The following is a 23,501-nucleotide window of genomic DNA, read 5'->3' on the forward strand; positions in this document are numbered from 1 at the left end:
GACAAAGTGCAGCATATTGTAAATAGTAATGTAAATTGATTGACAGTAAGTATATAGCTTTTTTTGGTGTTATGTATCTGTGGACATGCCCTCTCCAGTTTCTCTCCCCCTCTGTCCTCCCAATCCCCTTCCATCTTGCATCTTGCACTCTTGTATTCTTTCTTCTATCTCCTCCCATGCCTTCTCACATTATCCAGAACAAAACATAACATTTCAAAATCGTTCAGTGCCAGCAAAAGCTGCTGGCTACATTGTTGTAATCCAATTCGTTTTCTGTCGCAAATTCTCATCGACTCCTTTGCCATGGTCTCTCGCAGAGCAGCCGCATCCTGGCCTTGTCTTTTGGTTTTGGTTCAGCTCATCGTAGCAGCAGGGCTCACCGGACACCGTCAATGGTTTATTCACATTCCCCCTATCCGTCTCTTCTCCTATGCGATGTGGCTAGGCTCCATCTCCTAAAAGGTTCTGCCCGGCTTGGCCGCCTTTATCAATTCGTTAAATGCATTTACTAGTTGCTTCTTCAGCTCCTTGTAGCTGACAACAAAGCTAGTCTGCTCATCTCTGCTGGTCAGGCAGATTCTCTCGTCAACGCCGGCATCGAGCTTGTTGAGGCAACGTATCATGTGTCCAATGTCCATGACAGGGTTCCCGTTGCTATCCACCTGGTGGAAGACGTAGTCTCTGAAGAGCTTCAGCATGTATCGCTCTCCGTTCTCCGACCAGGCTCGGTCGCCTTCAAACTCTTGTCGCTCATTCACAGTGCCGAGCTTCATCATGAGCCTGGCGATCCTTCCGTTTTCTAGTTCACGGAATAGCTCAGAGTTGAGCGCATCTGCCCTATGCTGGCTCTGGTCAAAGGCCGCTACGATATGGGTCGCTATCCCTTGAATGAACTCGTCAATCGACTTGTGTGCCGGGGCAGGGGTTGGCGTCAGCAACCACGTAATGGTATCCCTCATTTCTGCAGAATAGGTCCTGCTCATCTGCTCCATGGCCGCATTCAAGTTGGTGAGCTGCAAGGGGAGGGTGCCGGTGGCAAGGCAAAGTAGGGTACGGCCGAAATGCAGCAAGTCTTCTTGTTGCAGTTCTTGGACTGGCCGTCTAACGTCAAAGTGAACTACATCCAGTACGGAACACGCGTTGAGGCGAATCCGGTTCTTATCCGTCAAGATAATCTTGCTAACGTCAACACAGCGCGCGGCGAGGTTGTTGTCGTGTATCGACTTGAGGGCCGTGGCAATCTGGGAAATATACCCCCAGAGAACCTGTTCGGTAATGGGCGGCTTTGGCTGAAATCGACCGCCTGCCGCCACAGTTGGCGTGAGGTGTGCCTCAGCCAGGGTCTTGGATAGCGGGTGGTAGTCCTGCACAAAGATGAGAGAACTGTCTCCGAAAGCCCTCGTAGTGAAGGCATCGTGGATGCTGACAACGTTGGCATTATCAACCCGTTTCCACTCCTTTACGGATCGAATAGCATGCTCATTTGTCAGTCGAAAGCCTTCCAATCTCCGCAGACAATAAAGATTGCCATTCTTGGACGACGTGGCTTTGTACACCCAGCTGGGGTATCCAAATATGTTTGCATTTTTGCGATGGGTCGTATCCAGGGCGACCAAGGAGTGGTAGTTCTCCAATTGTGGCAGCTGGGAATTAGGCATTACTTGAAGGGCCGCTTCCGACTTCTTTTGCATTTCCTCCCTCAGCTTCTCCGGTAAGAAGAACTCGTGGCTGAGGCGATGGTATGGCATCAGATCTTCTCGGTATGGCCCTATGGGAGCGTAAAGATGATGCTGTAATGGTTGTAATGGGGCAGCAAATGCGTTTTGAGTTTGAAAATATGTAGACTGAGCGCTAGCCATGGCATTATGGTCTTCAGCATAAGGGTTAAATGGTGTCGTGGCCATGTTTTGGCTTGACATCCCAAACGGATCGTATGTGACGGTTCCATCTTGTGAAGTCCCATTTGTTGATGCAGCCTTGGCCACCACCGTTAGTGGAATCGAAATTGGAATTTGATGAGCTCCTGTGGGGACAAAGGTGGAAGGATATGGGACAGGAGGAGTAGGGGCATCTGGGAGAGGAGGTCGTACAGAGGAAGAGCTGAGATCGAAGCTGGGCGTGAATTCCCGTATAGAAGCAGGGTTAAACATGGGTGCCTCGGTATCTGGTAAAGTAGATGGCGTAGCGGCTACAATCAGATACAGTTAGCACAAAGAAACGAAGTGTTCGAAATGGCCATGCTTTAAGACTTACCTCCTAGGCCACGCGGAGTGAAAGATGGGGCGGTGACAGCCTGTGAGGAAAATGTAGGCTTCTTATTGATAGGTTGTAGAAGTGAGGGCGTAAAAGATGGCGACTCGACATTCAGCGCCTTTTTCGAGCTATAACGAGTAGCAGGGTCAGTCACAGCCATGAAGCATGAACCAGGAACCAAGAGAGCATGTGCGCGCGTGTGTATATAGCGTCGACGGAGATGGGGGTAGGACTCGGGCTCGTTGCTCTTATATCTGGCATATGAAGGGGAATCAACACCTACTTGTCTTGCTGGGGCGAATTCCCCTTGGTCTGGTCGTGCGAAAAGGAACACCCCTGGTCCTCATAGCGACAATGGCCGTAGATAAGAACATTTCTGCAGAGCGTCTCCTTGTTTTCTGTTCACGGTCAGCCTGGTCTGGTCTGGTCTGGTCCAGATATCGGTTCATGATATGCTGCTGAAACCCACCTCGTGTTTTGGGCCTTGGGGAGCCAACCTGGCGCCGCATCTCGGCAGTTTGATATCGCGACGTCGCCATGATGGTCAATTGTGTTTCTCGAAAAGAGTGCCGTCCCCTGGGCCGGATCTACGACTTCTGGAGGCGGGATCAGCTTATGATTTGGGCGTCGGAAAGAGCACGGCAAGGAAGGGCAGAGGTCGGCGACGGGATGAGATATGTTTGGTCGAGTTGCGAGAGAGAAGCAGAGAAAGCAAAGGCCAGATGACGGTGAAGGAAGAGCAAGGACGAGGAGACGGAGACGGGACAAGGAGGAGGAAGTAGGACTTGTGGTGGCTTGGGTTGTGTTTTGTTTATCAACATACTGGATGGCAACAATCGTCTCCCATGGCTCAATTGATCGGGGCGGCGTCGCGCCCATGGACGAAGGATAAAACAGGCTCGAGCCCGGCCAAGACAAAAAGTATACGCACGAGAGTTGGTGACGAGCAGCCGCGCCTCGTCGCCGCTGATCGGGTTGGTGTCTTTGGAGGAGTGGGGAGACGCCGCCATCTCGGAACTATGGTGGAAGCCAGATGCGGGTGCTAGCCGGGGTTGAGCCGAGATAGGAGCCCAAGGCGGTACGGTTTAATACTGTACTGTACTACAAAAAGCGTTCAGTACCTGGGCGCATGCAATCAATCCAATAAGAATTCGCACTCTATTAGTGTAGGTTGACGGGCGGATAGAGGACTGAATAACTTCCAAGGTACGTCTAGCTACTACATCTGGCATCTAATACAGGTACTAAGAATCTGGCTCTGCCCTTGATAACGGCTTTGAAAAATACAGAGTGCCATTCAACGGACTCGAATTATATGGCGCTGTTTCCACAAACCCTTCAGACTTGTACAAGCTAATGGCGGCAGTCATCTTTGACAGTGTGTCGAGCAGCATCTCGTCATAGTCCGCGGCTTGGGCACATCTCACGGCCTCTACCAGTAGAGTCCTAGCTACCTGTCTCCCACGGGCTTCAGGATATACAAATAGTCGTTTGAGTTCGCAATAGCGTAGCCCTGTAGGTCGCGATTCAAGGTATACAGGCTCAAGCTCTATAGGCCGCAGAGCAATGCAGCCAAGTACTGTGTCTGTTGTTGCGTCCACAGCGAGGAGAAGCGCCCCAGTGGGCGCTGCATATTTCCCGGGCAACCCGTTTAGCTCGGCAGTGTAATTCTGGTGAGTCAAATCTTCGTCAAGCCACGTAGTGTACTCTTTGAAGCATTCGACTACTGCTGCGAGATCTGACGAGGAAGAGGCTTGGCGAACAAGAACGGACAAGGCGGTAGGTTGTGTTGCCATGGTATCTTGGCGCCTAGCTACAGGGTAGGTATCTTGTGTATCGGATGACAAGATTTGAGTCAACCACCTTCAAAGTATAAAAGACTTAAGAATAGTGCGGGCAATTTACTTTTTAATACATGAGTATTAACGTCTTAAAGTTATAGATTAAGGGGTGCGATGAGTATAAACTGCAAATCTCAAGTGACGCATATGATGCATTTGCCGGTACCGGAGTCTTGTAGGATTCCATACCACCAGGTGCTAAAGCACAGTGGCTCTGTTGCACATGATTCAGCAAGGTACTTAAGAACAGAGGCTGCGCTTGACTCCAGAACAACCTGGCAACCAGGCAAGTTGACGCAAAGTGTATTTGCTGATACTTCTAGAATCTGGCTTTTCTGCCGACAAATGTATAACCTTATTTAGCTACGAAGATTATAAAAGCTTTCCTCCCCGGCAATCTTTTCTTGCAGACGAGCGTCAACGTGCTTGTGGATCAGTGAAGAGGCTCGGGCAAGCTTAGGCTATTGGGCTCCGCTATAGCGATGAGGTAATGCGGCTTTGACGCAGGCACACCTCAAGCGATAAGCCAACTGGAGCCCGCTATTATGACACTTGCGACAGCTCCAAGGTTCCTTATCGACGTCAACTTGGAAGCTTCAAACGCAACACAATTCCCAACCATCCGTGGTCAACCGTTCAAGAGGAAGAACGTGGTCACATGGAAGACACACAGGCATCTTGATCCCATTCCTCATCCTTCCGGTTTCCTGTCGTTTCCCCGCCAAAGATGGCCGACAACGCCGACGATACGGGACAGCTGTCACCAAGCCAGCAAGATGCCTTGCAGCAGTTTATGCAGTTGACAAACCAAGAGGCAAAAGATGCCATCCCGCTGCTAACAAGATCACAATGGAATGTGCAGGTAAGATGATATAGTTAACTGCGATTTCTGGGATGCCCTTCTTGACCTCTTCTTGATCAATCTTGGTATATGTCGTGCGTCGTTGTTAACCTTTGCCCGCGATGCCTAGATCGCCATTACCAAATTCTTCGACGGCGAGACCGCCGACCCAGTTGCTGAGGCAATGGCAGCTCAGGAAGCTCCGCGCTCGACCGTACGCCACGAGAATCTTCAGGAGAGCTTCTTGGTGGCACCAGACCGATCATCTGCATCGAGCCGGCGAAACCGAACCGACGCTGCTCCCCGGGTTGTGCCCTCGCCGCCCGTGATCCACCGGACACCATGGTTTATTGGTCTCCTGCTCACGCCGTTTAGCTGGGGTTGGCGGGTTGCCTCAACTCTCCTGCGCACGATCGGATACATCCTAGCATTCTTGCCTGCCTCCATACGGCCGCGAACTGTTACAGCTGGAATTGCTACGGGCTTCCGAAGCCCAAGTGGTCGACGGATGCTTATGCCCCGGGATGCGGCAGCTAGATTTAGGCGGGAATTTGACGAAGAATACGGATCGAACAGCCTCTCATTCTTTGAGGGCGGCATAGCCCAGGCCCATGACCTGGCTAAAAAGGACCTCAAATTCCTCCTCGTACTGTTCATGTCTCCTGAGCACGATGACACTGAATCATTCATCAAGAACACGCTACTGGCCCCAGAGATTGTTGAATTCCTCAACGACCCGGCCAACAACATGATACTGTGGGGAGGCAACATTCTCGATTCAGAGGCATATCAGGCAGCTACTGAATATGCTTGTACAAAGTATCCCTTTTCAGCCCTCGTGTGCTTGACCCCAAAGGAAGGTAGCACTCGAATGGGTATTGTCAAACGATTGGTAGGCCCAATGCCTCCTTCAACTTACTTGTCAGAACTGCAAGCCGCCATGGAAAAATACGGCTCCGACTTGAATAGGGTGCGGGCCGAAAGGGCTTCACAGGAGCTGGCTCGTAGTCTGCGTGATCAACAAGATTCAGCTTACGAACGGTCATTGGCTATTGACAGAGAGCGCGCGCGAGAGAAGAAAGAGGCCGCTGCTGCCGCCGCAGCCGCGGAGAAGCGAGCTCTGGAAGAGGCTGAAGCAGCTGCTGTACTGGCTGAGAAACGGCGACAGTGGAAATCATGGAGAGCCCCGAGGATCCTACCCGAGCCTCCCGCAACCGACAGAAAGGCTGTTCGGGTGGCACTCAAGATGCCCGAAGACTTGGGAGGAGAAAGAATCGTCCGGCGATTTCCCCACGACGCCCCCGTTGAAGAACTCTACGCATTTGTCGACTGCCAGGACATTCTGCGCGGCGAAACTCTGGAGGAGGACGAGGTAGACGAGCCCGAAGACTACGAGCACAAGTACGAGTTCCGGATAGCTTCGACCATTCCGCGTGTGGTGTACGAGCCGAGCAAAACTGCGACGATGCTGGAGACGATTGGCAAGTCGGGTAATCTCATTGTGGAAGACCTATCTGATGACGAGGATGAGGATGACGAATGAAGAAGCATGATAGACACATGACACTACTGATGGGACTCCACGTAATTTTTCTCTCAAAAAATAAAAACAACGAAAAATAAAAGGAAAATTGATCCAACATGACTAGTCTCTCTTGCATATGATACCTTGCAATGACTTGACTTACGACTCACGTGTGTTGCAAAGCCAAGAGGCTTACGTATAACAGCTTTGCTGACGGCAGTTGGCAGATGAGGTGATGAAGAACCACCTCAACCCCATCCCCCACCTTTTCTTCAATCTACAGTATGGTCAAGGAGATTCAGATGTGTGCCCGAGAATTACAAAGCAAAAAGGGTAGGAAGCTGGAGATGAGGGCTAGCACACGTGAGGCTCTATGGGACCGGAAACAAGTCGGGAGTATTCAGACTGTTTGTCGTGGTGACCCTGTCTCGGCATCTTGGAACATGTGAGCATACTGATCCTCCACCATCTGCACAATGCCGTGAGCAAACCACAAAGGATTACGTAGAGCCTGAGGCTGTGCAAACAAAAAACTTGGTCAAGTCGACACATGGCGGCCTCCCAAGAAAAAGAAACCAGAGCCAAGTTGAAGGACGAATGAGATAACATGGAATCAGCGGGAATGGAGTTTGCTGGCCACTCATGGCGGTTGTTAGCTCTGGTTTTGCCCAATGGGGTGTAGAGCTGACAGCGAAAGGGATGCTTGATAGTTTTGACGGCCTTGCCTCCTCCACATCCTTATTGCTGTTAAGCTTGTGGAAGTTGGCATGTCCTGGTAAAGCCGAAGTTCCATCACGTTTGTTAGCGGGCTGCCACAGTGACATTCGAGCAGCACACCTACGAAGGTGGCCAAGGTGGTGGTGCTATTAAGAGGCTTTCGAATTACCATTCGAATGTGTTTTAGAAGTTCACATGTCAAGTTTGGTTTCATAGGTGAAAAATTGGTATCTCTATGAGTATGTAGAGTTATAGAGTTAGCATATCAAAGTAGGATCTATCTATGAGGAATATTCCACGGCTGAACAATGATGCCATCTAGAAAAAAAGAAGACCTGGACCCTTAGAAACAAAGTGCCCGGTACTTGGAATGGGCACCTACTGGCTCTAGTGCTGCCAAGTACCTGCTAACGCTCTGTAGATCAAGCTGCGCCGCTTTCCATTACGCACTTGGTCGATTGCTGAGCAGCAGCAAACTGCAAGCGTTCCCGTTATTACTGCATTCATACTAACTCGTCGCGCATCCCCAGACTGCCTCAAGCAATCAAGGTACTTCAACGGAGCCCGCGGAGTACTTTGAAATAGTACGCATCTGTCGCTGTATCACTTGGTACCATACCAGGTATCGCACCAACGCTCTGGACCCTTGCTCGGCTCGATTTAGTGGTCAATGCAGCGGCTAATGCATGTACCAGATACCCCAATTTTCTAACGATGGCAAAGTCGCATCTCCTCATCGTTGGGCTTGTTGGAGAAAAAGAAAGAGACAGACCAGGCAGCCACGGGATTAAAGCCGAAGAGGATTGATTGTCAAAAGCCGACAAACAATATTGAGGACCGGATTCTCGCAGGTCAGTTGGCAAACAAAAACAAGATAGATCGAAATAAAAAGAGAACAAAGGTACACTTATTACCCTGGCGCAAGTCTCCGCGGATTAGACGCATCATCCTATCTACAAAGTACCTAGTCTGGTAATCTCCGAGGCTCTGGCGCAGTATCGAGGCAGCATTGACATACCTCTAGTTGCAGCTTTGTTACAGGCTAAGCTAAGCCAAGGTGCTGGCACAGGTTACAGACTTGCAACCCCCAGCCCAAAAAGCTCGAATACTGCAACCACCAACAATCCTCGCCTCTCCCCTCTCAATCCTCTCAAACTCGTCAACTCCTCCAATCCTGCACCCCGGCCTGGGTTTCTTTCTTTCTTTCTTTCTCCTCTCCTCTAACAAGCTCGACGAATACCCGCCTCGAACCGAATGACACTGGCAATATCCCGCTCTTGATTCCGGTGCCTCTTTGTCCTCCGTTGTGCCCCGCAAAACCTGCCCAACGCGCTTCCCATCATCCGTGCTTCGCGAATTTCTACCAACGACGCCCGAGAAGACACAATTTCGCCCAAGATGAAATCCATGAAGGGACTTTCTATGAATAAGATGCTGGGGAGCATCAGGAAAAAGACCAGTATGAGCTCAACCCTCCTTCCCTCTCTCCCCTCTTGAGCCGGCATCTTCCCACATGTTCACGATGGGCGCCAAGGCGATGATGATGCGATGCTCTCCGCATACTTTCCCGGACCACTCGAGAAACTGCAAGTTCCAAAGCACTAACTATACCTTCCTTCATGATCGACAGGTAGCACAGATCGTTCAGCTGCCACGACACCAGGGGACACCCCCGAAGTAACGGCCCATAACAGCGTGGTATGTTTCGGTTCGGCCTGTTGCTGTATCTACGGCGCAACGGCCTGTTGGGTTTGGCGCGCATCCCTGGACTAACCGAACATTTGCAGAAAGCATTTTGCGAATCTGGCGGAACCGCAAAGGTACGTAACCCCAACGAAACCCCTTCAAGTCCCTCCTAGCAATGTCCGCTAACCGATCGCTTGCTTGCCGTTGTCGAACAGAGCGAGGAAGTGCTTTTCCTCCCCCCGATTGTCGATGCCGCCGAGTCCTCACCCACCGCCGCTGCCGAATGCGCACGCATCATTAGGAAATACATGTCCAAGGAGTACTCCTCGCGGCCGTCATGGCAGTACAACGCCATCATGCTGATGCGGATACTGGCCGACAACCCGGGCGAGACGTTTACGAGAAACCTCGACACCAAGTTTGTAGACACAACTCGGGCGCTACTCAAGGGCACAAAGGACAACAGTGTGCGCCAGATCCTCATGGATACGCTGGACGACTTTGAACGCACCAAGTTTTACGACGAGAACTTGACCCTGATTATTACACTATGGCAGGAGGAGAAGGAAAAGGCGATCAAGCAGCATGGAGTATGTGGCATACACCTTTGATCCCATTCTTTTCTTTGTAGTCCAAAGAGACGGCCAACTAACATGGAGGAATAGGGTCGAGCACCTACACTACCCCAACGCCCTCCGCAGTCAGCGGCGCCTGATAACGGGTATTCCCAAAACTACTTCTCCAGGCATCACAGCAACCACCGGCTACCCGAACCCGTCGAGCTGACTAGTCGGCTAGAAGAGGCGCGGTCCTCCGCAAAACTACTAGAACAGCTTGTCATCAACACACCGGCAGTAGAGTTGCTTGAGAACGAGCTCATCAGGGAGTTTTCTAACCGATGCCTGAGTGCTTCAAGGAGCATCCAAGGCTACATGGTGTCGACCGATCCCGCGCCAGACAACGATACCATGGAGAGCCTCATCGACACCAACGAACAGCTGCAGACTGCGCTTAGCCAGCACCAACGTGCTATACTTAGCGCCCGAAAACAGCTGGGTCTCAACGAGCGATCCGAGAACCCATCGCCTGCTCCTGAGCAGCAATCACTTCACGGCTCTAATGGCGTTCAGGGATGGCAGGTCCCCAATGCATCGTCATCCAGATCTAGCCCCGCCCCTCCCAATGTCTCAGTTGGCAACGGAAAGGGCAAAGACACCGACCTTTATAGCCCTCCGTCTCATCCTCCACCAAACAATGGCAAGCAGGTAGACCCGGGCCGCGGCAGAGCTCCTCCCCCGGAGTCCGAGCCTCTGGTAGATCCATTCAGTGATCCGCAACCAGGTGGTGCCAGCTCCAATGGTCATCTAGCCGTCATGGATGAGCCTTTCCACCCTGGTTTTGGGTTGAATAACCATCGAGATGGCTCGTCAACACACGGCACCACTGGATCTGGTGTTGCTTCCGAGAATCATTCGACACACAATTTACAGCCTGACTACCAAGTTTCAGACGACGAGGACCTTTATACTTCTCCTCCGAAGAGCAGCAAGGAGCCCATGTATCGATACTGAGTAAGCGAATTGAGAGCGAATTTCGAGTAGAGGAACAGGGATTTACACACCAGTATATTTGCAGATGGGGATACACAGAAAATCGCAGGAGCGTTTGGGAGACGGAGGATTTTTTTTTTTTTTTTTGTTTTTATATATTTCCCAGCACTTTGCGGTGCTAGTTAGGCATCGTTTGGCTACAAGTCTTCCTTTTCCTTCAAATAACCAGATCCGTTTGCTATTCCCCCTTTTTATGACAAGATACCACTGCAATGTTAAGCAAGCGTGAGAGCGATCGATATCTTTTTGTATTTATCACATACAAATTCGCAATTTGGCAAGTCAAAGTAGCGTCGAGTTGATAGTTTCGAAATATCAAATCACGTTTGCTGCTTGAGTGACGCTGAATCTGATGTCTCCCTTTCGAGTTCGCTCAGATTCATCTTGGACAAGAAATCTTGAACAAAAAGTGCATGGGAATTAATCTATTGGTTGATAGGTGAAGATCGTAGTATTTGGCCGAAATTCAGGGTTTCGCGACGTTGATGGATTTTGACCTAGGTACCTGCCCTCAGGGGTTAACGGTAGGTGCTGTCGAGGGAGGCGAGCGTGATCTGGGGATACGAGAGAAATTGAAGATGAAGCGGCCCTAGATCATTAGATCCCATTTATTGCTTAGTTTGTATGATTAGTCGCATGCAATGTTTGAAGCTTCCACAGGATTAATCGGTACAAAATTTGGCTGTCTTGGTTCTGCCCTCCTGGGCTGGTCACCGCTTGCCAAAACAGCAACCACGCCTTCTCTCCTTGTATCAATTTCTCACTCCTTGACCATCCTTCAAAATCCAGGCCCAAGTCATCGACATCCGCCGCGACGTCATGACCATGCCCGAGATTTGTTTCTTATCAGTCTCTCAAATTTACGCGGCTTGGAGCACCTTTTCTGCGCCTGCAAAATCCTTACCGGGTTGTTGAGCAACCTCTTGTACAGGATGCTGAATCCTGCGAACAAACTTCATATGTAGGTGGCCTGTTGGGTGATATGAATCTCCCCGGTGGTTCTATTCCAATTTGCTCTTCTAATGTGACCCGAAAGCAAACCAATCATCAATCATCATGGCTAGGAGATTCTCTCCACGAGAACGCGCCACACATATCCATTGGGTACTCCGAATACAAAGTTATTCCATGGCTGTATCATGCTCGACCAGAACAGCAGTATATGACAGTCCCCAGGCAACGACTGGCAGGAAAACATATAAAAAAACCCTTTACTTCACAGCGGTTGTTCGGGGATTTCCAAGGGCTATTTCTTCAGTTCCTTTCCCACCAAGTCAGAGGGAAATCTTCAAATCTCTCTCGTTGGCTGCAAGACAAGTATGCGAAGATGATAGGCAGGTTTCTTGCAAGAGGGGAAATTTCAGCGAACGCCACGACAGCGCACTCTGCTATCTCGCGAGGCTACTTTATGTCGAAGAAAAGAGAGGTCCTCTAAAGAATAAACAGTATCGTGCAGTGATTTCTCTAATACATACGGAATTGGGAGCCATTGGCCTGGACTTGGGCCTTTATCAACGCCATTTCTCTGTGGCGTCCGCGGCGCCAAAGAAGCTAAAACCTCATTGAACGATATGTCTTCCTCCCAACTGCTAGATGTACCATGATAGATGGAGGGTAACAGAGATGAATGTCCTTTCCGGCTGTATGCTGATGGAGAAATAGATGCTTCCTTTCAATCCAACCATCTGACTCGCTGTCATAGAGCCGCACCCAGGATTCAAGACGCGATATTGAGAGAAATGGGATCCAACAGCTCCATTATACAGGGGCAAGAGTTAATTCCCAGCCAACAACATTTAAATCGATATACAGTTTATACTAGCGTTAAATTATATTGAGTACTAAAGGCTATCTACTCTCTGTTGTTGTTTATTTGTTTATATTTATATTTACCGTCCGCTGCCATTTTGTGGGTTTGCCAGTCAATAGTGAACCAGCTCTGTCTTTTGTCCTTGCTCATATATTCTTGTGAGAATATTGTGCAATACTCTTTGTCCTACTCTTCTTGATGATTATCATATTGTGATATCTAGGTACACAACATGTTTATCTTGAATTCCAATGCAGCCAGCATTGTGGCCATATCGGCTCTTGCGTGCACAATCATAGGCAATACATTCGATCCCGGCAACTTGAGATGCATTTCATCGCGCAATGCCAGGATCAAATGGATTTATAAACGGTTTGCTCCAGAAGCGGCCGTTAATCGAATTTTAGGTCGCAGGTCTGCCAAGCAGATCGGTATTAGTGTATATGTACACATTGTGGCAAGCTCGCAGAATGAGACGGACGGATACTTAACCGTAAGACGCACTCAATTCCTCCTCCTGCCATTCAGGCCTCTCTGAGCTCCTTTATCTATCCCCTCTCGAGTCTTCTTACCTATGGCCTAACACTAAAGCAACGGATAGGATGAGACTATCCACAGCCAGTTACAAGTTCTAAGCTCCGATTACCAGCCGGCCGATATATCCTTCACCCTAAAATCCATAGACAGAACCATCAACGAGACGTGGGCTAATGGCACCGATCTTGAGCGCATGTGGTCTGATGTTCGCAATGGAAGTTATAATGATCTGAACCTCTGGTTCATTCCCAAGTTCCATACCCTTGGTCTTTGTACAGTTCCCACCGCGGGTGATGACCTTGATTCAGCCCTTACGCAAGACGGCTGCACTATTCGCTCAGATACTGTCCCCGGTGGCAGCTTGAAGAACTACAACCTCGGTAAGACACTCACGCATGAGGTTGGTCACTGGCTAGGGCTCCTACATACTTTTGAGGGGGGATGCGAGGGCGATGGCGACTTTGTTGATGATACGCCTGCGCAGGCGTCTCCCTCGAACGGATGCCCTGAAGGGAGAGACTCTTGCCCTGATAAACCAGGCCTGGATCCAATTCACAATTTCATGGATTATTCGTACGAGTACGTCCAGAGTATTGCATCTGCTCTTTGTTTAGGTGATTCAAACGACTGACTTGACTCCGCAGCTCCTGCTACAAAGAATTTACGCCTGGCCAAGTGGATCGAATGAGGAGTGTTTGGGGCGCATATAGAGAATGGGCAGCACATGATCCATATATTTGAACTATTGCATTGTGTACATGCAAGAGTTTGTAACACGTTAGAATCTGTAGCATAGAGACATGGCCTATGGAGGAGTCGTTTAGAGAGTCATCTCTTTAGATAGAAAAGAATCGATAAAATAAAAACACATTCAGACTCGCTCGGTATTTTCCAATATACTACGTTTTACGTCTGTACTTGTTTACGAATTTCAGCATATACCATAGCATCTTGCAACCTTTACCACTTTATCTCGGAGTGGCCGAAGAATGGACAAAGAATAGGCGTTCGGATTGACGCTTTGTTCTAGAAAAAGGAGCTGGTTACCATCTAACATCCACCACAAATACCGTAACAAACGAATACTGAAAGACATTTCTACAACAAGGCAAAGGCTTTGACAAATTTCTTTCATTGTCTTGCTGAATTCGCCCGTGCTTGATGTTTGTGTCTTGATCAGCTCATAAAAGAGCGAGAAGCCCAGATGTCCATCTTTACCCATCACTTCACTTTGGATACATATTGAGGCGAAATACGAAGCCAACCATTCATTCCCCTCTCTCTCCTCAGTGCCTTGTCATTACTCGTGTCTAATTTGTCATTTCAGACAGACAGCCAGACGATATGCGAAAACAAACGGACGAAACGCTAGAAACAACACAGATCATGCATGAAACGTTGCAGATGATGCTGAGGCTGATGGACGTCCTGGGATTCAAACCGCAGGATGTCCACCAAGATCAAGGGATGAAGATGGACCAAGCAGAGGCCCTTGCCCCCCTCGATGAGAGAATAGCCAACCTATATAAAGGTTATTATGGCATGGTTGAGCACAAGAACAGGATAGAGAGAACTCTCGATATGTTGGAGAGACAGGATGCTGAATCGCTGAAGCAACCGGATCGCCGGAAGACAGCACGCACCCGCAAACCACCCCGAAGAAAGGGAAATAAATGGACAAGACCAAAGCGGAGTTAGCACCACTTTCTTTCTTCAGAAGCCTACCAACGCCCATTTTATAGGAAATATTCAATCGAGTACCACGATACCAGAGCACTGGTCACGATTTTGACGAGTTTGGGAAACGCACCAAGTTCATTTGCCACTCGCCCATAGAGCACCACGGGCATATGGATGCACATCAAGAGAGGATAATTAGTCCCGAGCAGATGCTAGATCCATACAAAGTCGACATTATAGTAATATTTCCAAACCAGAAATCTTACGATTTCTGCCATGAGCGAATACGCAGCTCGAACCCCTGGGTCTCCTCCTCCTCACGTGATTGTATTTGGCTACCTTTGTTTTGCAATCCCACACCTGCGTTTCTACTTTTCATCATCTGTCAACAAGTGGTCAATCTTTGGTTCAAACAACTGATCTATCAATGCCAAATATATGACTTTTCTGAACGCGTCTTTGACAATCTCCAGAATCAGGTACCAAGATGATGGAAGGGCGGCTCTTCATGCTACGCCATGCAGCCGTTCTCTTACCCGTGGCCTGCTTCCCCCACTTCTTTATTGTTGAGGAGCATTCTTTCACAAACATTGGCATCATAAGTTCGTCGTCTTCTTTTCTCTTTTCGAATCATGCATGAGCTGACGAAACGTACCATGCTCAATAGGCCAACGAAACGAATTCGAGCCCAGCACATCCTTTGTGTCCGATCCTCGGATGGTTATTCGAAGATTTATCCAACATCAATGCCCAATACTGCTTTCGACTTGATTGTTTTTCACATCTCCAAGACAGAGGTTCGACACCTGCTTAATCGAAGATATCAGGCCGGCCTCGGAGCCATACCGGAGCTCAACTGCAATTGATAATTATATCACCAATACGAACTACAGGCACGGCAGCAGCGCTATATGTGCAGGGAAACACCAAATAAGGCTACTCATCCCCATGTAAAGTAAAATGCAAGACTTTATGGGCGCCAGATGCCGTTGGCGAGTCTACCTTCGTGGGCCTAAAGACGTATATACAGTCGAGCCTTCGGCCCATCGTTCATTGTGAATAGCGATGATATATACATACGAATCTTATTGAACCTTTTCCAAAACCCAAGAACCCCTCTGACCTTTTTTTATCGGATACAGTCCAGCGGATTGTGTTCCAATGCATTCTCGCCAAGTCCAGCATCCGCTCCTACACCTTTCAGCGCCTCTTCATATCTTCCCCGTCACCTCCGAGCCTTTGAATCATCGTTCCCAAGCTACTCCTGGTCCTGACAGCGGAGAGATTTGATTCCTTGCGGAGTGTCCGTGCAGCAGAGATTAGGCTGAAAGAGGTTGTTGGCAGTGCAGGTAAGCTGTACCTCTTGGCCACTGCAGCCAGCGCCGGTGTACACCTGGCATACAGTGTCCTCACTCTGACTGACTGAGCCTGCAACGACATTGTCGACGAAATCGAAGCAATCGACAGCGTTGTTGTAGGTTGCATAGCGCGAGAACGAGATGCCATCCTCGACTTGGTCTTCGCACGTCTGGCTGTTCCAGAGGACGTACTTCTCGGCCGCAACCCACGCGGGGAAGAAGAGGGCAACGGTCCAAATGGCAGATCGCATATTTACTGTCGTAATGAATTGTAAAAGAAGAAGTAGACTTTAATGACAATGCATGTAGATGAGAATGGAGGCTAGGGAAATCTTGAGCTGTGGAATAGAGAATAGACAAGGTTATATACATAATCAGTTGGATCAATAATCATAAGGCTAAATTATATAAGATATCTATTTTCAGTACACCAGACATAATAAGCTTAATGGTGGAAATACTCCGCAGGGAGTAACAATGGCATTCCTTGGCCTGTTAAGTCCACAGCAGACAAATTATTTCCCACCAAACATCCTGATCTCCTGCATCTCCTGCCTAAAGCACTTTAGGAACGTAACATTGAGCGTTTGTAAATGCAAGCTAGTTGCAGATGCCGATGCTTGGGATCATCCGAAAGCTGTCCGAAAGCAACATTCCGGGGGAACCAGGTTCCGAGTTGAACGCCCGTTCGTCGCCACCGCTTCAAGCAACAGGGCTTTCGGAGTATTTGAAGAAATCGGTCGATTATCATCCACCCTACGGTACTTTTGATCCTCTTTTTCAAAATACCGCACCAGTAAATAGTGACTAAGATTGTGCATTCCAGTCCAAGTACTCCACACAGACTTCTACATCAATATTCCCATCTCAATTTCTACGCATTGATGTTTTTGTTCATTGTTTTGTCGTTTTCCCCATTGAGTGTGTTCTGCTGCTAAGTTGGCGGCCCAACTCGTTGCAGTTAGCCTGTCGTCCACTGAAAGCCGAGCCTGTGGCCCATTGGCCAAAATGGCGCCAAAACTTCCCTCTTGGGAGCGACGACCAAAGGGACGAGCCGTTATTAGCGGGACATTTATTTAAAATAAATTCTAATAAGCAGCCCATTACAGCAATATCATGTTTGACCCAGCGATGGATGCAAAATAATCGACAAGAAAGAGAAAGGGGTTTTTGATGAATACAAAGGCTAATAGATGCCTCTAAATACAATATTGTTATCAGATACTTATCGACTAAGCCATTCTTGCCATGTTATTTTCAGTGACGGTCTTTCCTCCCCTTTTTGGCGCCTGCCTCCAGCTGTCTCCCACTTTCCTCGTCGGCCTTGCGGCACAAGCCACGTAACGAAAGAACAGAAAATAAGGCCAATGGCAGATTGATCTTCAGCGGTTGAAAAACTTTATCCAAGACAAAAATCTCTCGTCTCCAGCATCCTCGATCCTACAATCTTCATCAGCATCAGCATCTCGTTTCGACTCCCTAAGCAGTGATACCTAAAAGAGCATCGTCACAAAGGAAACTCTTGTTTTCATCTCGTTTGTTTCTAGGTAATAAGCCGTCATCAAAGGGAATTTCTTCCATCCCTACGCCCTTGATCTCCCGCTGATGACCCCCCTTTTTTCTAGTGTCGTTAAAGCAGATTCCTACAATGGGTGATTCGGATTATGATATCGATGATTTGTTTGACGATATTCTACAGCTCCCCCCGGAGCTTCTGCTGGTGGTAATAGATATGATAAACCATCTCCAGGACTGGCTCCGTGGATTGGTGCACGACGACATGCCTATGAACGCACCCGAGTTGATTTTAGATCCAGACGAATTGCTAGAATACCTCCCAAGATGCATTCCGAATTCATGGGGCTTTCCGCAAAATCATAGAGCTCACGCTACTGGTCGATACCAATACATCCAGAAACCGCCAGCTCGACGGAGCATAGCCTGATCAAAGCAGTGTCATACCTTTTCGGTGTCTTTTCAGCCGGAAACGCCACACTAGCCACCTGAAGCTGCCTCCCACGTTGCTCTCTCTCCTAAGTTTCCCCCCTGAAGACCAAAGTCACTCTACGTTGCGTCAGAGACGGTTGGACAGAGCAAAGCACCGTGTTCTAACTTCATTCAGCGATAAATATCGCCCCCGAGAATCCCAGAGAGGCGTTAGATGGGTGGATATGGTGATGTGTGGGTGGATGGGTTGGGGTGGCTCGATGAATGGATGTACTTCCTACGGGAAGAAACTCTTTTTCAGCTAATAACGAAGTATCTATGGGATGTGACTCGAGCCCTTTGACTGACCAATACCAACACTCCATAATCATGATGAATGAAGCATCCCGTGCTCACATCAGCGTGCCAGCATGACATCTGACGAGGTCCACGAGACTGACAGAGGCAAATTTCTCTCGATGATTTCATGTTAGGCAGAATACATGCTCTCCTAACAACGACAAGTCCCTTCTCTGGGACAAATGGAGCAGACTCCACGCTCGGCCACGCCGGCGTCGAGCCCCTTTAGTTCTCGTCGTAGTCCTCCTAGTCTTCCTCTTTCCATACTGTACCAGTTCCGCCCCATAGCCGCCTCGATCAAACGAGGCGCCAACGGGCTCTTTCCCTTCCTCGTTGTCGGGCCTCGGGCCTTTTCGGGCGGCCCCGTGCTCAAAGGCATCAGTCGACGGGTGGCAGACGAAGTACGTGGAGGATATTTGGATAGAGTTCGGGTTGGCTGTGGCGAAAAGTGTGAAGGCCGCCTCCTGAGTCTGAATACCGAGGCATCGCAGCTGAAGTTAGCTCAGCCTTGACCAAACCAGTTGTAGATATCAAATGCCGGAAATGGAATTAACGCAAAGGATAACAGAGAGAAGCAAAGGTAGTTAATTGACATTTAAAAGAAGAAGAAGAAAAAGGTGAAGCTTCGACGAGGTGGCCGCCGGAAACGTCATTTGCATTCCAGTCGCGGCCCCGACGATCTGGCTCATGCAGGTACCACATCCGGTAGAGTAGCATTGCGGAAACCCAATCTCAAACCCTTTTTTCCTTTAAATAGCGTTTCCCAAGGAAGGCCCATCAATTTGGATTTTTGCAACGGGCTTCGTGATGTAGCCTGAAGATTCCTCTAGTACTGGCTGAGATACTACAATGCGTTATCAGTGACTGCTTACACCACTGATTTTACGGAGGCTTGATTACGGAGGAATGAAAAAAGGGGGAGAAACCAAGACAACAGACACTTGTTCTCCTCATTCCCAACGTAAATTTTAAAGTACCTGCTACGATTGCAAGAGACATTTAGGTATTATCGCCTGCTAGAATGTAAGATTGAAAAAAGAACTTTGAGTAGATAACCAGGTACTCTTGGGAGAAGCAGGTGCGACTGCCTCAAATTCTTTTCTGGAGAGCTTGGTGTCCCCCAAAAGTACCATTCGGCCAGAACGACACAGTGATAGGTGCTTTGTATGCTGTTCTATACTTGCCAGCTACTTGATGCTTTTGTTCACCCCCTCACTTCAAAGTTTCTTCTCTCGATCTCCTTTCTTCCTCTCTCATTTACTTTGATTCTCTCATTCATTACAATCATTCTTCTCTTCTTCGCATTCTTGGAACTATCAATGTACGTCACAGAATCAAATCGGATTTTCCGTCCACCACACACTTCGGATTTACTCCTAATGTCTCAGCTCCTCCAGATTGTTTTGTCTCAGTCACGGTCTCAGCTACTCAGCTCACTACCACCAAGACAAGCCCATTAAGCCACAATCCCCCATATACTTCTCGCTGTTCGGAGTACTGACTGCCTGCTCACAGGTATCTAGTATCTTTGTACTTCGACTCGCCGGCTATTCCCTTGCCATGATTCGGATTCTCAGCCTCTCAAGACGCCACTTCTCTCCCGCCTTGTCCTTGTCCTCCGGCCCGAACTGCCTCAAGTAGCCACGAGTTACGGCCTTTGTGCTCCAGCAAGGCACCGTACGCACGCGGCCATCCTTGCCCGTCTTCTCCCAAGTGCTCATCATGGCATCTTCCGAGAGCGGCGGAGAAAAATGCCACCAAGTTTCACCCCCAATCCACCCAGTACTAGATACGGAGGAGACTGTTCTAGTTGGCGGACTAGTGGAACGGGGTAACAAACAGTACGTGCTCTTTCCAGTCACGAGAAGATGCTAGAAACTAACTCAAGCCAAGAGAAGAAAAAATACCAACAGTCACGCCCGTTTGTCAGCCGCCAGCCACTGCTCCCACTCCCCAAGTCTGTCTCTCCCCTCCCCCCATTCTCTTCTCCGTGCTGATGCCGCTCATCAAGAGTCGCCGGTAAACCAAAGCTGCAAGGGCAGTCGAACTGACGGCGCGCTTGAGGCTCGCGGCCACAAGAAGCCGTTCCGCTGCCGCCGGCGACGAAGTTTATTGCCTCACAAGTCCCACCCGTCTCGTGCGCTGCCTGTCAAGCGTCGGTCCGCCTGGGTGAGGCGGCGAGGCCCTAAGGTGTACTGGGACCCTCCTTGTTCTTGACCGAGAACTGGGTCGTGGTCGTGCTGACTCGCCCCCTAAGTGTCTTTGCGGCGTCAGTCGTCACCCCTATTGTCTCTATTGAACTCTACTAGATCTAACAGGGACACCCTCTCGCGTTCTCGCACCCTGGGAGGCAAAGTACAGCCTCGTGGTGTATCTGGATGCTTTTCTCTGCCTCGCTTCGCCTCCTTTTCTCACGTCCCCTCATCACGGAGATGTACTTCTCCCCCACGCCAGCAAGTGCTTCCAAAGCCATCTGTCGAATCAGCTCCGTGCGGTCCAGAGGTAGGCTTGACTCTAGCTTTGAAAGAAAGAAGAGTGTCCTGCTTGAAGCAAAGACGCACCAAGTTGGTTCATCGAAAAACACTCGCGGTACCATCTCCGTTCACCCCTCTGAAGCCCGAAGCCCGCCACCCGATTCATGCTTGACTTCACGTTGCCGGGCTACTTTGATTCTAGCTTGTGCCTAATGCTTTCAATTTCGTCTTCCACCCCTCGATTCCATCTCGTCACTGCACTGGCTGGGCGACTAGCCAAGTCCATTCTCTCTTAGCCTTGTCTCCTTAGCCTCGTCACAGTACTAGGAACTCTTACTCCCAGCGAGTCGCCCCAAATCAAGTCATATCCCTTCACCCTATCACCCACCCTTTCAGCACGCTGTGAAGCCACTAAAGGCAATCAGTCCAGAGATGTCATGCATTCTGTTCGACTCGGGGTCTCTTCTCGTTCGGGCTTCACTTCCCAAGCGCTACCCAAATCTGAAGCTGTTCGGCTAGGCTCATCGCCAGCGCTTCTAGTATGGCAGAGCCTCCAAAATGATAATCAAACCTGTCTCGTAAAATCAAACAAAACACAAGCACAAATGATGAGCCGAAATTACCATACACAGCTCTTCCCCCCTAAGAGCTCCCTAGCCCTTCCATGTTCCCCTAGCATCCGTCGTAGCAGGCAATAGCGAGGCGATCCGACCGGTGCCGCGGGATCAAAGCCTCTAGCTCGCGAGCCGTCAATTGCTGCTGCAATGAGCCGCCAGCCATAGCTAGGCCCAAATCTAGCCGACAATGCTGCCTGCTCTTGTCCAGCTCCCTCGTCTCTTCAAGACTCGGAGACGGTGCATTTTGTCCCATGCAGTTGGTTGGCAACAAAAGATTTACACCTGTGGGCATTTAGATGAGGGCATCCGTTTTATCACTGCCAATCATAGCAGCCTGCTGGGAGTCAAAGATGGACAAGGGGAGAAAAAAATTCATTGACCCCTCCCTCCCTGTCTTTCCTAACAAACGAGACAGGGACCAGCCTTCTTTCTACTTGCATTGAGAAGTCCGAGAACCCCCTTCGCCTCGTCTGATTCGATCACTGCGTCTGCAGAATGACGAGGACTAGGAAAAGACCCAGAGCCCCCTCCTCTGCTCAGCTGCCTACCTGTACCTGTGCTGTCACATTTCCCATCATCTATCGAAAAGCCCCGTAAGTGCGACTGTATGCAGCATGCGCGCTCAAAGTTGGGCTCATGAGGCTGGGCGGAGTAGTTGCAGGTAGGTGTGATTGCAGACCGACATTCTGTCTGCCCCCCATTTGTTTCTCAGCCGCGCATGCAGGTAATGCCAGCTGATCACCTGCCACCTTGATTTCTTTCTTCAGATACATGGACTCTCTGCCTCTCCATCATTCTCGGGCTCCATTCCTCTTTGGTCGGGATAAACACACATTCTTCCTATTCACACTCTGGCTCATGAGCAAAGTAAAGTCATCGCCAGGCATGAAAGATTGAAACTTGATGGAACAGCATCAATGTGTGCCGCCTGTCACAGTGATGAATAGCTGCTTCCAGCGGCCAAAATTCAGTTTCCTCAGCCCATTCCTGTGTTTTCAGGGGGGGATCCCACAGCCACCGAGTGGGCGGGAGGGGCCCCTTCATACTCACAAGCTGGAGAGCGAAGGAGAGCGGGGCTTTTTTTCCCGTCTAGTCTCCATCTCTAGTCTCCATTTGCTTCATGTTAGTGCACTCTGACCTTAACATGGGGGCGTGTATTCTCTCCAGTTGAACACAGGCCCGGTAAGCAGACAAATTCCGTCCCTTACCAAGAGCGGCGAGCCGCGCCGGATCAGGACAACCCGGCTTCTGCTAGGTTCAACCAACATGGGCAAGGCCAGGACAATACGTGTCGACCAGCTGCATTCACTCTCGTCCAACAGCACCATCGTCATCGTCATCGTCCGAGGACGCAATGGCACACGTGTAGACGGCAGATGAGTCGGTAAGGCATGGTAGTAAAACGTGAATTAGCATTCTGTATGGACGGCTAACAGCGGCGCTGCAAACACATCATGAGCAAGACGAGACAGAGAAAGAAGAAGAGCAAAAAGACGAAGAAAAAAACAACTGACGTCTTGTTGATCGCACACTATAACATAAAATCAAAAAATTTCAGACAGAGTACCCTCCCTTACGCAGCCGCCTTCCGCCTGGTATAGCTTCAGCCAAGCCCATTCCGCGCCATATCCACCGAACCGTCAGCCAAGTCCAAGGCTTTTCTTTTACCGTTGACCCAACAGATGAATTTTGCCAGCCTGCCTCCAATGAGCCACATTTCCCCCGTGCCCCTGTGACCCGCCGTGTGCCGTGTTACTTGGGCTTGCCCTCAACGACAATGCCAGTGAAGCAAGAACCAATATTATTCCCAACGTGCCTCTGGCGTGGGAAAAACAATAGAAGGAAATGACAAGAAAAAAAAAAAGAACGGGCAGACAAGAGGAGAGAAAATATATCAAAATCATGTAATCGCGTAACTCAATCCCCAATCGTTCCAAACATGGTGTGCCGTGAGGCTATTCCGTCTTATCTGATAATAAAAAATGTTAAAAAGAAAATTTGTCCAGACAAGAAGCAAGCGAAAGAAAAAAAAACACAACGAATTGAAGTTGAGGAAGCCCCTGGGCTGTCTCTTTTTCTTTTTTTTATCTTTAAAAAGTGTATAGTGAGGTGGTAAATGTGCATGAACCCAAAGAGCACAGCTCTTCGCTTCAGTTTTGTTACAAGTTGAACGTTGGGGGGAGAAAATGCACGATTTGCAGAAACCATGTATGACCGGAGTGCCCAATGCCAGGAAGACATCAAAGGCAACAAAAGCGAAATCGAA

The 23,501-nt window shown here is 49.3% G+C and overlaps 7 protein-coding genes across 7 annotated transcripts; 4 read left to right on the top strand and 3 right to left on the bottom strand.

Moving 5' to 3' along the window:
• Positions 1-14: 14 nt before the first annotated feature.
• V8C40DRAFT_239729 (PAN-complex poly(A)-binding subunit PAN3) lies at positions 15-3,234 on the bottom strand. Its single transcript, XM_083214677.1, has 4 exons — positions 2,723-3,234; positions 2,537-2,651; positions 2,254-2,381; positions 15-2,188 (listed from the first exon to the last, which is right to left on the bottom strand). The coding sequence occupies exons 1-4, from the start codon at positions 2,790-2,792 to the stop codon at positions 456-458; spliced, it is 2,046 nt and encodes a 681-aa protein (XP_083075771.1). The 5' UTR covers positions 2,793-3,234; the 3' UTR covers positions 15-455.
• Positions 3,235-3,396: 162 nt separating this feature from the next.
• Positions 3,397-4,198, bottom strand: V8C40DRAFT_239732 (GNAT family N-acetyltransferase). Its single transcript, XM_083214678.1, has one exon. It carries the CDS (start codon positions 4,047-4,049, stop codon positions 3,498-3,500), a length of 552 nt encoding a protein of 183 aa, XP_083075772.1. The 5' UTR covers positions 4,050-4,198; the 3' UTR covers positions 3,397-3,497.
• Positions 4,199-4,207: 9 nt separating this feature from the next.
• On the top strand, positions 4,208-6,646 carry V8C40DRAFT_180320 (UBX domain-containing protein). The gene is made up of 2 exons (XM_083211718.1): positions 4,208-4,956; positions 5,066-6,646. The coding sequence occupies exons 1-2, from the start codon at positions 4,822-4,824 to the stop codon at positions 6,476-6,478; spliced, it is 1,548 nt and encodes a 515-aa protein (XP_083075773.1). The 5' UTR covers positions 4,208-4,821; the 3' UTR covers positions 6,479-6,646.
• A 1,404-nt stretch (positions 6,647-8,050) lies between these two features.
• On the top strand, positions 8,051-10,834 carry V8C40DRAFT_239735 (uncharacterized protein). The gene is made up of 6 exons (XM_083214679.1): positions 8,051-8,149; positions 8,202-8,636; positions 8,808-8,875; positions 8,965-8,997; positions 9,079-9,453; positions 9,529-10,834. Exons 2-6 carry the CDS (start codon positions 8,576-8,578, stop codon positions 10,432-10,434), a joined length of 1,443 nt encoding a protein of 480 aa, XP_083075774.1. The 5' UTR covers positions 8,051-8,149; positions 8,202-8,575; the 3' UTR covers positions 10,435-10,834.
• A 1,681-nt stretch (positions 10,835-12,515) lies between these two features.
• On the top strand, positions 12,516-14,518 carry V8C40DRAFT_273852 (zinc metalloprotease; the record flags this gene model as incomplete). Its single annotated transcript, XM_083220538.1, has 3 exons — positions 12,516-12,776; positions 12,885-13,399; positions 14,152-14,518. The coding sequence occupies 3 exons, from the start codon at positions 12,516-12,518 to the stop codon at positions 14,516-14,518; spliced, it is 1,143 nt and encodes a 380-aa protein (XP_083075775.1).
• Positions 14,519-14,889: 371 nt separating this feature from the next.
• On the top strand, positions 14,890-15,285 carry V8C40DRAFT_239737 (uncharacterized protein). Its single transcript, XM_083214680.1, has 2 exons — positions 14,890-15,102; positions 15,168-15,285. Exons 1-2 carry the CDS (start codon positions 14,988-14,990, stop codon positions 15,269-15,271), a joined length of 219 nt encoding a protein of 72 aa, XP_083075776.1. The 5' UTR covers positions 14,890-14,987; the 3' UTR covers positions 15,272-15,285.
• A 328-nt stretch (positions 15,286-15,613) lies between these two features.
• On the bottom strand, positions 15,614-16,182 carry V8C40DRAFT_239738 (uncharacterized protein). Its single transcript, XM_083214681.1, has one exon. It carries the CDS (start codon positions 16,107-16,109, stop codon positions 15,759-15,761), a length of 351 nt encoding a protein of 116 aa, XP_083075777.1. The 5' UTR covers positions 16,110-16,182; the 3' UTR covers positions 15,614-15,758.
• Between the last annotated feature and the right edge of the window lie 7,319 nt (positions 16,183-23,501).

The sequence above is a fragment of the Trichoderma camerunense genome (assembly GCF_050948025.1).
Source record: "Trichoderma camerunense strain CBS 138272 chromosome Unknown V8C40scaffold_5, whole genome shotgun sequence".
NCBI classification, from domain to species: Eukaryota; Fungi; Ascomycota; class Sordariomycetes; order Hypocreales; family Hypocreaceae; genus Trichoderma; species Trichoderma camerunense.

Excerpts from the sequence above, each read along its gene's own strand:
- V8C40DRAFT_239729 (XM_083214677.1), bottom strand. The coding sequence starts at position 2,792 with ATGGCGACGTCGCGATATCAAACTGCCGAGATGCGGCGCCAGGTTGGC. Across the intron at positions 2,652-2,722 it reads CCCAAGGCCCAAAACACGAG|AAAACAAGGAGACGCTCTGC; the intron begins GTGGGTTTCAGC and ends GACCGTGAACAG. Across the intron at positions 2,189-2,253 it reads CACTCCGCGTGGCCTAGGAG|CCGCTACGCCATCTACTTTA; the intron begins GTAAGTCTTAAA and ends ATCTGATTGTAG.
- V8C40DRAFT_239732 (XM_083214678.1), bottom strand. The coding sequence starts at position 4,049 with ATGGCAACACAACCTACCGCCTTGTCCGTTCTTGTTCGCCAAGCCTCT.
- V8C40DRAFT_180320 (XM_083211718.1), top strand. The coding sequence starts at position 4,822 with ATGGCCGACAACGCCGACGATACGGGACAGCTGTCACCAAGCCAGCAA. Across the intron at positions 4,957-5,065 it reads GATCACAATGGAATGTGCAG|ATCGCCATTACCAAATTCTT; the intron begins GTAAGATGATAT and ends CGCGATGCCTAG.
- V8C40DRAFT_239735 (XM_083214679.1), top strand. The coding sequence starts at position 8,576 with ATGAAATCCATGAAGGGACTTTCTATGAATAAGATGCTGGGGAGCATC. Across the intron at positions 8,876-8,964 it reads TAACGGCCCATAACAGCGTG|AAAGCATTTTGCGAATCTGG; the intron begins GTATGTTTCGGT and ends GAACATTTGCAG. Across the intron at positions 9,454-9,528 it reads AGGCGATCAAGCAGCATGGA|GGTCGAGCACCTACACTACC; the intron begins GTATGTGGCATA and ends ATGGAGGAATAG.
- V8C40DRAFT_239737 (XM_083214680.1), top strand. The coding sequence starts at position 14,988 with ATGATGGAAGGGCGGCTCTTCATGCTACGCCATGCAGCCGTTCTCTTA. Across the intron at positions 15,103-15,167 it reads CACAAACATTGGCATCATAA|GCCAACGAAACGAATTCGAG; the intron begins GTTCGTCGTCTT and ends CATGCTCAATAG.
- V8C40DRAFT_239738 (XM_083214681.1), bottom strand. The coding sequence starts at position 16,109 with ATGCGATCTGCCATTTGGACCGTTGCCCTCTTCTTCCCCGCGTGGGTT.